Consider the following 16,394-nt stretch of genomic DNA (forward strand, 5'->3'; position numbering starts at 1 on the left):
ATTTTATAATATAACCAGCTGTGGGAGGGGGGGGGGCATTTCCCCCCGGCTTGCACTAGGGCCTCAGGCACCCTGACTGCCTCCATGCCCCTCATCCTTCAGGTGGATCCGCTCTAGCACTTGCCCTCTCCTCAGCAGGTGTAGGCCACTCCCCCTGCAAGTCACCCCTCCTCGTGCGGTCTGGTCCGCCTGCCCTCCTCCTGATTCCCTTTCCCCCCACCCCCGTCGGTGCTCTGCGCCCTCCTCTTTCAGGTGACCCCCTTCATCAAGTGTGTGCACCCTGGTCCGCCTGCAGGTCCGAGCCCCGCCTCCTGCACGTGACCGCTCCTGCTCCAGGCCGAGGTGGCCCCTCCTGCAGGTAGCTCCTTCTCCCCAGGCCGCCTGCGCCCTCCTCCTCCAGGTCTGTCCGCCCCTCCTCTGCGAGTCTCCGCCTCCCCCTCACGCTGCTCAGTGCTGAGATTAGCCACAGTGCAGCAGGGTTCTCGCTGTGCTCGCTGCTGCGGCTGGTTGCTGCAGTGCCCGTGTGTACTCTCTGCTGCAGTGCCCGTGTGTGCTCCCTGCTGCAGTGCCCGTGTGTGCTCCCTGCTGCAGTGCCTGTGTGTATTCGCTGCTGCAGTGCCGGTGTGTAGTCTCTGCTGCAGTGCCCGTGCAGTGCCCTTGTGTACTCGCTGCTGCAGTGCCCTTGTGTGCTCTCCGCTGCAGTGCCCGTGTGTGCTCGCTGCTGCAGTGCCCGGGTGTTCTCTCCGCTGCAGTGCCCGTGTGTGCTCGCTGCTGCAGTGCCCGTGTGTGCTCCCTGCTGCAGTGCCCGGGTGTACTCGCTGCTGCAGTGCCCGTGTGTACTCTCTGCGGCAGTGCCCGTGTGTACTCTCTGCTGCAGTGCCGTGTGTACTCTCTGCTGCAGTTCCCGTGTGTGCTCGTTGCTGCGGTCGGCAGCACTTGCAGTGCTCGCCTCTGGACTCCATCCTGCATGAAGCTCGCCCGCCTGCCTCGCTTCAGGGAGCCCCGTCCTCTCCTCGGCCCCCCGGACATGCCTCTGCAGTGACTCCGCGGCCGGCTCTGGGACCCCTCTCTTCATGGACGCGATGTCTCCGCAGCAGGACAGCGTGGGGCAGCAGGCGCGTTCCGCCTCCCTCACTGGGGACAGCAACGTGCAGGCGCTGCCCGAGGCCAGGAAGGTAAGCGCGAGGGGTATGTAGGCGTGGGCAGGATGGCCAAACCCGGCGTCTGTCACTTTCATGATGTCCTCCTTTAAAAGGGGTCGGAGTGCTGGTGGGTTTGCCTGGGAAGCGGTGACAACCATCTCGTGCTTGGCGATGCTCTGGCAGGGGGTACCATCTCTCGTTTGTGGCACCCGGGCAGCGATGCGTCATCTTATACGAGGGGGCAGTGACAGCGCGACATTCGCACGAATAGTGGTGCCCCTAGCGGGCGTGCAAACTCCTGATCTTGGTCCCTGGCAGGGCGTACACTCTTGTACGAAGGTACATTGGCAGGTGTATGTCTCCTCACATTAGGCTGTAGTGGTACATTGTCTCACTTAAGGGTGTAATGGTGGGGTACATTGTCTCACATGAGGGTGTAATGGTGGGGTACATTGTCTCACATGAGGGTGTAATGGCAGAGGCGCATTGTCACATGAGGGTGTAATGGTGGGGTACATTGTCTCACATGAGGGTGTAATGGCGGGCTACATTGCCTCACATGAGGGTGTAATGGCAGAGCCACATTGTGTCACATGAGGGTGCAATGGTGGGGTACATTGTTTTACATGAGGGTGTAATGGTGGGGTACATTGTCTCACTTAAGGGTGTAATGGTAGTGGTACATTGTCTCACTTAAGGGTGTAATGGTGGGGTACATTGTCTCACATGAGGGTGTAATGGCAGAGGAGCATTGTCACATGAGGGTGTAATGGTGGGGTACATTGTCTCACATGAGGGTGTAATGGCAGAGGCGCATTGTCACATGAGGGTGTAATGGTGGGGTACATTGTCTCACATGAGGGTGTAATGGCGGGCTACATTGCCTCACATGAGGGTGTAATGGCAGAGCCACATTCTCACATGAGGGTGTAATGGCGGGCTACATTGCCTCACATGAGGGTGTAATGGCAGAGGCACATTGTCTCACATGAGGGTGTAATGGTGGGGTACATTGTCTCACATGAGGGTGTAATGGCGGGCTACATTGTCTCACATGAGGGTGTAATGGCGGGCTACATTGTCTCACATGAGGGTGTAATGGTGGGGTACATTTTCTTACATGAGGGTGTAATGGTAGATGCTCGTTCTCTCGCATGAGGGTGCATGGGCAGGGGTGCATTCAGTTGCATGAGGGTTGCTTAGCAGGTATAGATTCTCTCACATGGAGTTCCCTTGATTTATCTCACATGAGGGTGGCTTGGCGGTGGTACGTTCCCTCGGATTAGAGTGGCTTGCAGGGATACATTCTCTCACCTGAGGGTGTAATGGGAGGGGTACATTCTTTCACGTGAGGGTGTAATGGCAGGGATATATTGTATCACGTGAGGGCACACTGGAGGGTGCGCCCTCTCACATGAGGGTGTAATGGCAGAGGTACATTGTTTCGCATGAGGGTGTAATGGCGGGCTACATTGTCTCACATGTGGGTGTAATGGCAGAGGCACATTGTCTCACATGAGGGTGTAATGGCGGGCTACATTGTCTAACATGAGGGTGTAATGGCAGAGGCACATTGTCTCACATGAGGGTGTAATGGCAGGGATATATTGTATCACGTGAGGGTACACTGGCAGGGTGCGCCCTCTCACATGAGGGTGTAATGGCAGAGGTACATTGTTTCGCATGAGGGTGTAATGGCGGGCTACATTGTCTCACATGAAGGTGTAATGGCAGAGGCACATTGTCTCACATGAGGGTGTAATGGCAAAGGCACACTGTCTCACATGAGGGTGTAATGGCGGAGGCACATTGTCTCGCATGAGGGTGTAATGGCAGAGGCGCATTGTCTCACTTGAAGGTGTAATGGCAGAGGCACATTGTCTCACGTGAGGGTGTAATGGCAGAGGCACATTGTCTCACATGAGGGTGTAATGGCAGAGGCACATTGTCTCGCATGAGGGTGTAATGGCAGAGGCGCATTGTCTCACATGAAGGTGTAATGGCAGAGGCACATTGTCTCACATGAGGGTGTAATGGCGGGCTTCATTGTCTCACATGTGGGTGTAATGGCAGAGGCGCATTGTCTCACATGAAGGTGTAATGGCAGGCACATTGTCTCACATGAGGGTGTAATGGCAGAGGCACATTGTCTCACATGAGGGTGTAATGGCAGAGGCACATTGTCTCGCATGAGGGTGTAATGGCAGAGGCGCATTGTCTCACATGAAGGTGTAATGGCAGAGGCACATTGTCTCACATGAGGGTGTAATGGCGGGCTACATTGTCTCACATGTGGGTGTAATGGCAGAGGCACATTGTCTCGCATGAGGGTGTAATGGCAGAGGCGCATTGTCTCACATGAAGGTGTAATGGCAGAGGCACATTGTCTCACATGAGGGTGTAATGGCAGAAGTACATTGTCTCACATGTGGGTGTAATGGCAGAGGCACATTGTCTCGCATGAGGGTGTAATGGCAGAGGCGCATTGTCTCACATGAAGGTGTAATGGCAGAGGCACATTGTCTCACATGAGGGTGTAATGGCAGAAGTACATTGTCTCACATGTGGGTGTAATGGCAGAGGCACATTGTCTCGCATGAGGGTGTAATGGCAGAAGTACATTGTCTCGCATGAGGGTGTAATGGCAGGGTTGCAGTCCCTTTCTTGGTAGTGCCCTGGCTGGCCTTCGGTGTGAAAAAGGTGCTCGTTGGGGGTGCCTGGCAGTAGGTACACTCTTGTCGACTGTGCCCTCTTGGGTGTATGGCTAGCGATGCGCTGGCGGTGGGTGGGTGGGTGGGCTCGCGGTCTTGTTGCGCTCACCCCGGTGTGTTCTTGGGTCCGCGTAGCTGGCAGAGTCTGCACCGTGACCCAGGGACAGGCGTCCCCTGTATCGCGCTCCGCCCGCTGGGCTCGGGGATGTCTCTGGGTATCCGTTGCTACGGGCGGTCCTGAGCGGACCCGCGCTAGCGGCGAACCACGACGCCTGCCATGCCTGAGGTGGGCGCATTCTTGTCCCTGGCAGTGCCCTTACAGTGGCCAGTCTGATCTTTGTCCTCGTGGGCAGTCATTGGTGTTCCTTAGATGGGTCACTTTGTACAGTCTGCCGTATAGAGCTGCCTTTATAGCAGGCACGGGCTCGCATATAGAACTGCGCTTATAGAGCTGCGGTCCCTGCGCGGGGACGCTCTCCACCTGCACGGGCTGATGCTCCTCTTCGGGCTGGTCCATGGCGTGGGCTCTCTGCGCTGCTCCAGCCGGGTGTCGGAGTGTAGGTCGAGGTGTTCTGGTGGAGCCGGGTGTCTGAATGCAGGCCCGAGGTGCTCTGCTGGAGCCGGGTGTCTGAATGCAGGCCCGAGGTGTTCTGGTGGAGCCGGGTGTCTGAATGCAGGCCCGAGGTGCTCTGCTGGAGCCGGGTGTCTGAATGCAGGCCCGAGGTGTTCTGGTGGAGCCGGGTGTCTGAATGCAGGCCCGAGGTGCTCTGCTGGAGCCGGGTGTCTGAATGCAGGCCCGAGGTGTTCTGGTGGAGCCGGGTGTCTGAATGCAGGCCCGAGGTGCTCTGCTGAAGCCGGGTGTCTGAATGCAGGCCCGAGGTGCTCTGCTGGAGCCGGGTGTCTGAATGCAGGCCCGAGGTGTTCTGGTGGAGCCGGGTGTCTGAAGGCAGGCCCCAGGTGCTCTGCTGAAGCCGGGTGTCTGAATGCAGGCCCGAGGTGTTCGCAGGAGCCGGGTGTCTGAGTTCAGCTTCGAGGTTTTCTGCTGGAGCCGGGTCAGAGCTGTAGGCACAGGTGTCCGAGTGCAGGTCCGAGGTGTCTTGCTGGAGCCGGGTGTCGGAGTGTAGGTCGAGGTGTCTTGCTGGAGCCGGGTGTCTGAGTGCAGGTCGAGGTGTCTTGCTGGAGCCGGGTGTCGGAGTGCGAGGTGTTCTGCTGGAGCCAGGTGTAGGAGTGTAGGTCGAGGTGTTCTGCTGGAGCCAGGTGTCGGAGTGTAGGTCGAGGTGTTCTGCTGAAGCCGGGTGTCGGAGTGTAGGTCGAGGTGCTCTGCTGGAGCCGATTGTCTGGATGCAGGCCCGACGTGTTCGCAGGAGCCGGGTGTCTGAGTTCAGCTACGAGGTTTTCTGCTGGAGCCGGGTCCGAGCTGTAGGCACAGGTGTCCGGGTGTAGGTCCGAGGTGTCTTGCCGGAGCCGGGTGTCTGAGTGCAGGTCTGGGCCGCAGCACGGTGACAGCTTCGTGCGGGGGAGGCACGCGGTGCTTTCGGTAGAGTGTGATTCTCACACATCCAGTACATTGTTTTCTGAAATATATCGCGCATATTCGTAGGTAATATCAAATCTTCCCCGGGATGAAAGGGGACAGTTTTCATTGTGGGGAACCTATCACAACCCAAACTTCTTGGTGAAATCTTGTGCTAAGGGCGCCCCACCTTCGGAACCACGGGCAGGCTAAGGGCTCCATGGTCGTATCCCCTCCATCTGTGCAGTAGTTCGTGTCTCCCCTGTGCGTGGTGTGGACCCCAGCTGTGCGCGCGCTCTCTGCCCAGCAGCAGAGCTCTGCTCTCTGCGCCATATGCACACCGTGTACTCCTGTGCAGCAGAACCTATAATGCATGTTTTATTTCAGTGTGTTCGATGTGCATTGTGTCGGTGTATTTCATGAGAACATGCACCCATCATTTCAGTGTGTTGCTAGGTGGGCATGACATCATTTTTTTTAAGTGGTCAATATTTGAAGGTGTGCAGCACAGTCGTTGTTTTATTCCCAGGTGTGCGGTGTTAATGTATGCATAGTTGTATTGTCCGAGTCCAACAGCCGCATCACCTGATAAGTGGTGACGTCATGTCTTCGGAAGACGAGCAGCCCGCAGTCTAACGTTCTTCATGTTTCTGATTGGTTGTTAGCCTGAAGCTGATTGCGTTTCTTGTTAATCAACCCAAACAATGACTTGTTAACAGGCCAGGGATGACGTGCCGGTGTCAAAGGCTGTCACGTCCTGTCGTTCTGTCAGGGGATTCCGTGTAAATAGATTACAAGGCAGGGGGCGCTCTGGGCACATCACGAGCGTGCTGAAGGCACGTGACTTCCAAGGGCTGCACCTACGCTGAGAGAAATGGTAGCAACCGCCTTCTGAAGGTTACTACATATTTGTGCAGGTGGTGCAGTGGCACCGGCCCTAGGGATGGATCTCGCTGCACCTCAGTTATGATTGTCTTTCAATACCCAACTGATTTTCAGGGGTGGGCATTCTCGTTGCCTGCTTTAGGGCCCACACCCGCTTGGTAGCCGCTGCCCCTGTGTGAAGTGATGACTCTTGACAAAGTGTGTCAGGAAACCCACAGAACGGCCCGTCTCTGTGCACCAATCACACCGTAGAAGGCCCCTGCGTGGACTATGTACGTCATCAATGTATTTAAAATGCACAGCGAGGCTCCGGAATGACTCAATCCCTTACGGGAAACCTCTGGGCTCGGACTCTACGCCCTCGTTCCAGTCTTACGCAGCGGGATGAAGACTAGAGGAAGAAGTGAAAAGGATGTAATGTTTAGATTACTTCCCGGTACTCACGACACACTGTTTTACACTCACTTATGTATGGTGTGTGTTTGCTGTGCGTTCTTGTGTGCATGATCATAGAGTATCTTGTGTTGTGGGTGTGTATGTAGTGTGTGTTAGTTATTCGTTGGGTTTTGGTAGTAAACATGTGCTGCATGCGTTTTGTGTGCATTGGGGGTGTGCTGTGTGTCATGTTCATTTGAGTGTGTGTAGTGTGTTGTTATGTATTTCTATTTGTATTTCGTGTGTATTGTGAGTTTCGGTGCATTTTTTAGAAACTGCGCGTAGAATTGTGTCTGGGGGTCTGCAGTGGGCGTGGGGTGTTTGTGTGCTGGCGTGTTGGCTATGTATATAGTCTTAGCTCTCTGTGCGTCCTGTGTGCGTTGGGTTTGGCTCGCGCATTTGTTTGCAGGGAAGTTCATTGTGTGTTTGCTGTTGGTATGCACAGGCTGGGTGTAGCAGCTATGGGCATGGCCAGCATTCTGGGCAGACGAGGTGCCCGGGCGATGGGTGCCATAGAAACCACACTCGGGCTCGGCGGCTGCCTCGTGGCGCTCCCTGCACGTACCACATCATGACGCCGGACCTCTCTAACGGGATTGCAGTCAATTCGTGCAGATTGAGCAGAGACCCCTGTGTGTGTGTGGGTGGGGGGGGGGGGGCACTTATACACAGCAGCATGGAGCCACACTGAGCCCTGGAGATGATGACATCATGTGAGTGATGATATATATTATTAGGGCCCCTAGGCGCTATCTGAGCGGAGATTAGCGCCTTTAGAGACGCCCGTGTTACAGCCTCGCCCATCCCCAGTGTTGAGATTCGTGGATACCTTATTGCCCTGGGTGTGGCTCTTTCAGCGCTCAGTGTCTGCTCTCCCTAATATTGTGGGGTGCTGCAGAGGAGAGCCCAGAGCTGCTGATGCGTGTCTTCCTCAGCCCCTCCCTCGTACCCCGCTGTCACCTCAGGCTGTGGGACTCTGGGCACAGATGCTGCTGGTACTGCGCCTTGCACCATCGTGGCCGCTCACAGCTGGATGCAGTCCCGCCTGTTTTGTGTTTTTTAGCACTTCACCAGTTGCACTCTGGGCACCGTAGCTCAGTTCATACGGGCATAAACCGGGCGCACACAAGAGCCGGCGCGTTCAGTGCTCAGCCCCTTCCACCGGAGTGCAGACTGCGCAATCCTGTCAGCCTCTCCCGCCCAGGCGAATTGGGGAGGGAGGAAGATGGGGAGGGGAGGTCGAAGGTTTTCAGAATATCACGAGGATCTGAGTTTCCCTGTTGTACAGCAGGCGGAACCTCTGGTTTGAGGTCACAGACCTGCATTGTGTGGCATTTTGGTTTTCAGCGGGGGTCGGACCGTGGCACATCACAAGGCTCATCTGTTTCTCGGCTCGCTCCTCACAACATGGCGCCCCCTCCGCCCTGGGCCACTTTGAGCTGTGTACTTAGGTCGGGGGCTGTGGAGGCTGTTGCGCAGAGTGCAACAGCACCTCCGAGAGGGTGAGGCGCAGCGCACCCTGCTGCCAGGACGAGGACAGTGTGGCGCAGCGACCCCTGCTGGACGTGGTGGGGGCCCAGAGGGAGGTGCTGGTGCACCCCCTGCTGTAGAGACATAGTGGCGTGACGTCGATCCCGCTGGAACGATGATGCCTTCCGCCGTCGCCTTATGCTGCTCTTTAGTGAATTCTTGTTAGGTTACAAGTGTAATCTAAGTGAAAAGAACACGTGACTTATTTAATACACCATGTGTCGTTTTTCCTCAAGCGGCGCATATTTATTGCCTGTGTCTTCATTGCAGTCCCACGTAACTGCCAATTCTAAGTGTGGCACAAAAAACACTCGCAGCTGAACGGGCACATTTTAATAGCATTACTCCATAGATTGTTTTTATAGCGCTTATGTAGCCCCGATCAGCCTCGAAGCACCGAGGGCGAATCGTAGGGGACAGGGGAGGCACGAGAAGGAAGGAGGAAAGAACAGAGAGCGTAGGGCCGAGAAAAGGCCCAGACTCGATTTACTTTATTGTACTGACATTTCCAGCTGTTCGTGCCTCTGACGAGGACCCAGAGGACATTAGCCAATGGGTTGCACTGCTTGGGTGCAGGTGTTGCATTTTAGTGTGATCTACGCGGGAGCGCTGTGGTGCCTCGTGGGATGACCTATGTGGTCTTGACACTGGATACTGGGCCGAAACGTGTAGTTGAATTTATTTGAATGTTGTATCTGGTTGGAAAGGCGTGGGTAATGAGGGTGGCCTTTGTGGAAAGTGTTAGGTGTTTAAAAGTCATACGTGACGAGTAATGAGATGCACTGGCTACAAGCAGAAGGGGAAATGCCCTCCAAACCCTTCCCAGCAGCAACAGAGAAATAACCTGTAGAAATCAACCACTCTCTGGGAGAGAGGGACATGCGCTTCAGAGTCTACCCATGAGCAGCCGAGTAGCAACCACAGAATGCACTGCGCACAGACAGCTATTGACAAGCCCCAAACATCCCATCAAGAAGCAGCCGCAGGGTTGCACCGGTTACAGGTATCTATAGGAAAGCCATGAAGTGTCCACCCAGGAGCACCACAGCAACCCACAGCACAGGAATGCGCTCACTGTGGAGTCCACGCTGAAGTAACAAAGGTGCGTCCCACAGCATAGGAATGCATTCACTGTGGAGTCCACGCTGAAGTAACAAAGGTGCGTCCCACAGCACAGGAATGCGCTCACTGTGGAGTCCACCCTGAAGTAACAACGGAGTGTCCCACAGCACAGGAATGCGCTCACTGTGGAGTCCACCCTGAAGTAACAACGGAGCATCCCACAGCACAGGAATGCACTCACTGGAGTCCACCCTGAAGTAACAACAGAGCATCCCACAGCACAGGAATGCACTCACCGTGGAGGCCACCCTGAAGTAACAACGGAGCATCCCACAGCACAGGAATGCACTCACTGTGGAGTTCAAGCTGAAGTAACAAAGGAGTGTCCCACAGCACAGGAATGCACTCACTGTGGAGTCCACGCTGAAGTAACAAAGGTGCGTCCCACAGCACAGGAATGCACTCACTATAGAGTCCATGCTGAAGTAACAACAGAGTGTCCCATAGCACAGGAATGCGCTCACTGTGGAGTCCACCCTGAAGTAACAGACCATCCCATAGCACAGGAATTCACTCACTGTGGAGTCCACACTCAAGTAACAACAAAGCATCCCACAGCGCATGAATGCGCTCACTGTGGAGTCCACCCTGAAGTAACAACAGAGCATCCCACAGCGCAGGAATGCGCTCACTGTGGAGTCCACCCTGAAGTAACAAAGGTGCATCCCCTAGTTCAAGAATGCATTCACTGTGGAGTCCACGCTGAAGTAACAAAGGTGCATCCCACAGCGCAGGAATGCACTCACTGTGGAGTCCACCCTGAAGTAACAACAGAGCATCCCACAGCGCAGGAATGCGCTCACTGTGGAGTCCACCCTGAAGTAACAACAGAGCATCCCACAGCACAGGAATGCGCTCACTGTGGAGTCCACCCTGAAGTAACAACAGAGCATCCCACAGCGCAGGAATGGGCTCACTGTGGAGTCCACCCTGAAGTAACAAAGGAGCATCCCACAGCGCAGGAATGCGCTCACTGGAGTCCACCCTGAAGTAACAAAGGAGCATCCCACAGCGCAGGAATGCGCTCGCTGTGGAGTCCACCCTGAAGTAACAACAGAGCATCCCACAGCGCAGGAATGGGCTCACTGTGGAGTCCACCCTGAAGTAACAACGGAGCATCCCACAGCACAGGAATGCACTCACTGTGGAGTCCACCCTGAAGTAACAACAGAGCGTCCCGTAGCACAGGAATGCGCTCACTGTGGTGTCCACCCTGAAGTAACAATGAAGCATCCCACAGCGCAGGAATGCGCTCACTGTGGAGTCCACGCTGAAGTAACAAAGGAGCATCCCACAGCACAGGAATTCACTCACTGTGGAGTCCACACTGAAGTAACAAAGGAGCATCCCACAGCACAGGAATTCACTCACTGTGGAGTCCAGCCTGAAGTAACAAAGGTGCGTCCCACACACAGGAATGCGCTCACTGTGGAGTCCATCCTGAAGTAACAATGGAGCGTCCCACAGCGCAGGAATGCGCTCACCGTGGAGGCCACCCTGAAGTAACAACGGAGCATCCCACAGCACAGGAATGAACTCACTGTGGAGTCCACCCTGAAGTAACAAAGGAGCGTCCCATAGCACAGGAATGCACTCACCGTGGAGGCCACCCTGAAGTAACAAAGGAGCATCCCACAGCGCAGGAATGCACTCACTGTGGAGTCCACCCTGAAGTAACAAAGGAGCGTCCAACAGCACAGGAATGCGCTCACTGTGGAGTCCACGCTGAAGTAACAATGGAGCGTCCCATAGCACAGGAATGGGCTCACTGTGGAGTCCACGCTGAAGTAACAAAGGAGCGTCCCACAGCACAGGAATGCGCTCACTGTGGAGTCCACCCTGAAGTAACAAAGGAGCGTCCAACAGCACAGGAACACACTCACTGTGGAGTCCACACTGAAGTAACAAAGGAGCATCCCAAAGCACAGGAATTCACTCAATGTGGAGTCCATCCTGAAGTAACAAAGGTGCGTCCCACACACAGGAATGCGCTCACTGTGGAGTCCACCCTGAAGTACCAAAGGTGCATCCCCTAGCTCAGGAATGCATTCACTGTGGAGTCCACACTGAAGTAACAAAAGAGCGCCCCATAGCACAGAAATGCGCTCACTGTGGAGTCCACACTGAAGTAACAAAGGTGCGTCCCACACACAGGAATGCACTCACTGTGGAGTCCATCCTGAAGTAACAATGGAGCATCCCACAGCGCAGGAATGCGCTCACCGTGGAGGCCACCCTGAAGTAACAACGGAGCATCCCACAGCACAGGAATGAACACAATATAGAGTCCACGCTGAAGTAACAATGGAGCGTCCCACAGCACAGGAATGCGCTCACCGTGGAGTCCACCCTGAAGTAACAATGGAGCATCCCATAGCACAGGACTTTTCTCACTAATCAGTCCATCCTGAAGTAATAACAGAGCGTCCCATAGCACAGGAATGCTCTCACTATTGAGTCCACACTGAACTAACAATGGAGCATCCCACAGCGCCGGAATGCGCTCACTGTGGAGTCCACCCTGAAGTAACAAAGGAGCAGGAATGCGCTCACTGTGGAGTCCACGCTGAAGTAACAATGGAGCATCCCACAGCACAGGAATGCGCTCACTATTGAGTCCACACTGAAGTAACAAAGGAGTTTCCCACAGCACAGGAATGCGCTCACTGTGGAGTCCACCCTGAAGTAACAATGGAGCGTCCCACAGCACAGGAATGCGCTCACCGTGGAGTCCACCCTGAAGTAACAAAGGAGTGTCCCACAGCACAGGAATGCGCTCACTGTGGAGTCCACCCTGAAGAACATAGGAGCTTCCCATAGCACAGGAATGAGCTCACTATAGAGTCCACGCTGAAGTGACAAAGGAGCGTCCCACAGCACAGGAATGCGCTCACCGTGGAGTCCACCCTGAAGTAACAATGGAGCATCCCATAGCACAGGACTTATCTCACTAATCAGTCCATCCTGAAGTAATAACAGAGTGTCCCATAGCACAGGAATGCTCTCACTATTGAGTCCACACTGAACTAACAATGGAGCATCCCACAGCGCAGGAATGCGCTCACTGTGGAGTCCACCCTGAAGTAACAAAGGAGCAGGAATGCGCTCACTGTGGAGTCCACGCTGAAGTAACAATGGAGCATCCCACAGCACAGGAATGCGCTCACTATTGAGTCCACGTTGAAGTAACAAAGGAGCGTCCCACAGCACAGGAATGCGCTCACTGTGGTGTCCACCCTGAAGTAACAATGGAGCATCCCATAGTACAGGAATGCACTCACTGTGAAATCCACGCTGAAGTAACAATGGAGCGTCCCATAGCACAGGACTGAAGAACAAAGGAGCGTCCAACAGCACAGGATTGAGCTCACTATTCAGTCCATCCTGAAGTAACAACGGAGGGTCCCGTAGCACAGGAATGCACTCACTATAGAGTCCACCCTGAAGTAACAAAGGAGCGTCCCACAGCACAGGAATGCGCTCACTGTGGAGTCCACCCTGAAGTAACAAAGGAGCGTCCCATAGCACAGGAATGCGCTCACTGTGGAGTCCACCCTGAAGGAACAAAGGAGCGCCCGACAGCACAGGAATGCGCTCACTGTGGAGTCCACCCTGAAGTAACAAAGGAGCGTCCCATAGCACAGGAATGCGCTCACTGTGGAGTCCACCCTGAAGGAACAAAGGAGCGCCCGACAGCACAGGAATGCGCTCACTGTGGAGTCCACCCTGAAGTAACAAAGAAGCGTCCCCGAGCACAAGAAGGCACTTACTATAGAGTCCACTCTGAAGTAACAACGGAGCATCCCATAGCACAGGAATGCGCTCCCTGTGGAGTCCACCCTGAAGTAACAATGGAGCGTCCCACAGCACAGTAATGCACTTACTATAGAGTCCACGCTGAAGTAACAACGGAACATCCCATAGCACATGAATGCTCTCACTATTGAATCCACCCTGAAGTGAATAACAAAAGGGCGTCAAATAGCACAGGAATGCGCTCACTATTGAGTTCAATCTGAAGTAAGTAACAAAAGAGCGTCAAATAGCACAGGAATGCGCTCACTATTGGGTCCACTAGTGGTGGGCAGAAAAACATGTGCAGTTTAATTGTGTGGAATTGTGTGGAGTTACATAAAAACTCAGCAAGATTCCGCAGAGCTGCATGACAGGGTGGAATTCGGCACATCACTCTGACTTTTAGCTCCGGGAGCTTGTCCGGCGCTGTAAAATCGGCTGTCTCAAGTGTGTATAATATTGATGTCATTTCAACACGGTTGGGTCTAGTGCTGCTAGTAATATTCCCAAGTGTGATTTATGCTCCGAAATACATGATGTTCATGTTGTGTTGATTATGTGTGTTGAATACAAACCTGATTTACATACATCCAGCATGAAGGCTCTTTTGTGATGCTCAGTGTATTTATCGTGAGGGAGTGCTGTGCCAATGCTTTACACATGGCCTATTTGATAAGCCTGACTACTCGTTGCCAAGCTACCCGAGGATGAGCGAGCACAGCTTAAACAGTAAGTGTAACCACCTGCCCCTCAGAGGAGTGGTAGATTCTTCCTGGCTAGGGCATCGCCTCCACCAACCATAAAGTGCCAGGTCCAACAGCCAGCCATTGGAAAGTTGTACACAGGCCACCCAGGAACTGCAAAGGAACAACTCACAAGAATGTGCTGGTTACAGGCAGCCAGGGAAATGCATTTTGCAGTCCACCCAGGAGTAACCTTCTGGGATAAACTTTGCAGGTATACCTGAGTAACAGTGTCAGTCGCGGGTAATTAGGAGTTTTACCCATTTTAATATTTACTGACTGAGCAGTGTAAACATAACTTTTAATGGGAAATGAACAGCGAATTTCTGTCCAACTCGCCACCTTATCCCGAATAATGTCATTCATGATACATAATATATTTATATACGTGCTTTTTTCTCCAATTGCCAAATATCCTACTATTACTGATGTATTGTTGTTAAAGATCTGGTAGGATTGGGACGACCTCATAACACAGGTGTAAGTCTCTACATAACATAATAGGAGCACTTCAATAGAATCAGGCTACATAGGCACATGTTCTTCGAATTGCTGAGCTAAAATAGGTAATGTATTAAAAATAACCCTTCGTGCACCAACCTATATGCGGAAGCCTATTTTATGGGTCTCTAGCAACACACCTAGGCTTGTATGACAGAAGTGCCCGTGGGCGCAACATGTGTTTGCGCCCGCTTTGTGCGCCCCAGCACTTTGATATTTTAATGCCGATAGCGCTGTTATACATGTTGTGCCAGTGCTATCTCAAGAGGGCGTTCCCTCATTTGCATGGTGGCATGACCAATGCCAATTAAAGAATCTCTTTAGGTCTGCGCGCTCACCGTATTATGGATGTGGACGCAGAGGTAAAGAAGTTGACGGGAGCTCAAATTTGGTAATCGGTGCCTATGTAATTTAGAACACCAGATTCCTGCAGGTGTGATTGGTCAGCACCAGGCCTGCCTATGCCTGACCCATTTGTATGTTTGGCCTGCCCACTTTATTACACATTTTCTCATTAGAGAGAGATTCCAGAAATGGAAGGCTCCGGCAGTTCTTATGCCCGGCCCTTATATTACCTGTTTGTAACCCTGAGTGGAACCTACAATTTTCATTGTTGAAATATATTTAGATTGGAATAGGCCAGGGGGGCACCCAGTTAATATCCTTCCCCCCACACTTCAGCTCAGCCAAGTCAGCAACCATACAGACGTATCTATTTATTTCATCACACAGATCGTTTACTTCAAACTCAGTAAAACATTTGGTAATCAATCACAGCTGTTCTTAAAAACAATACAATCATAACCTCTTCCCTTGACTAAACATCTGAAATTTCGTTTTGGTCCTAAAATAGACAAACACCAAACTATATACATCGAAAAAGGCTCACTGATTTCATATTTGTTTTTCACAGCACCAGGGTACTAACTTCCACTCCACCCATTCACGAAGGCAAAACCGCTTGCATGGAGAAAATTGGGAGAGCCCCCACCCTGGGGGAGGAAAGCGGTGGGACATATATGGAGTCTTGACCCAAGGAAAGTTGTTCATAGACCGAAGGCGAGGAAGCGCGCCCACCAGGTGACCCCCTGTCCACCCATCCGTGCTCCGCAGTGCCCAGGAAGACCTGAAGATCTCACGCTAGAGTTGGGAGTGGGGTGAGGGGAGTTGGTGGGCATAGGTGGTTGGCTCATCAACCATCTGTGCCTCAATAACAGAGAAGCAGGTCTTTCATTAGTAGCTGAAGGGTCAGCAGCATCTTGTCAAAGACTTGGCCTAACAGCTAGAGTGAGCGAACATAAAGCTGGGGAACAGGGTTCGAGTCTTCACAGGTACGCACAACATCCTGTGACTCTGGGTGAATCAAGGACATTTTAAGGATTTTGGGGGCCCTGGGCCAAACTTACTTTGGGGGCTCCTGTTGAGAACAGTTTTGAATTTATGACCCAATTTGAGCTCTTTCTGCTGTCTTTGGCTAGATCACTGACAGGCATGTTCCAAATTCCAAATGTGTTTACATCTAATATTCAGGGATAATGAAGTGTGCTTTCATTAGATGTAACACAGCAGCAGCTCACCAATATTGCTGCACATAACCTCCGTGACCCCCTCCCAATTCTCATATGGGAGTCCGGTTTTGATCTAAAAGAAACTTTTATACATGATGCTGCATGAAACCTAAACACGACATTTCTCTGCAATGTCTGAGAGTTATCACATATCATCCATAATAAAAAATATTTTGGGGGAAAAAAGCTATTTAAAACAATCTGTTCATTAATTATTCAAGGTCATCAGACCAAGACTCTCTGCAGAACAGAACTGGTTCTATCAGGGGCCCCATGAAACGCCGGGGCCCTGGGACAAAGCTCACTGTGCCCATGCCTTAAAAAGTCTCTGGGGTGAATCACTTAATCTCCTGGAATGTGTCGGTCTGTAACGCAACTAGTGCTCATGTAAAGCGCTCTGATACCTTTTGGGGCCCCATGCCTCCGCTCCCTGCCCAGGGCTGCCTTGA

General features: G+C 53.0%; 1 protein-coding gene across 1 annotated transcript in view; it reads left to right on the forward strand.

Moving 5' to 3' along the window:
• The first annotated feature begins 475 nt into the window (after positions 1-475).
• ARHGAP20 (Rho GTPase activating protein 20) overlaps positions 476-16,394 on the forward strand; it is a 318,989-nt gene continuing 303,070 nt past the window's right edge. Inside the window, exon 1 of the mRNA XM_086935223.1 lies at positions 476-1,175. Coding sequence (XP_086791349.1) covers positions 1,074-1,175 — 102 coding nt within the window. The 5' untranslated portion in view covers positions 476-1,073. The remainder of the gene's footprint in view (positions 1,176-16,394) is intronic.

This window comes from Lissotriton vulgaris, chromosome 8 (genome assembly GCF_964263255.1).
Source record: "Lissotriton vulgaris chromosome 8, aLisVul1.2, whole genome shotgun sequence".
Classification (NCBI taxonomy): domain Eukaryota; kingdom Metazoa; phylum Chordata; class Amphibia; order Caudata; family Salamandridae; genus Lissotriton; species Lissotriton vulgaris.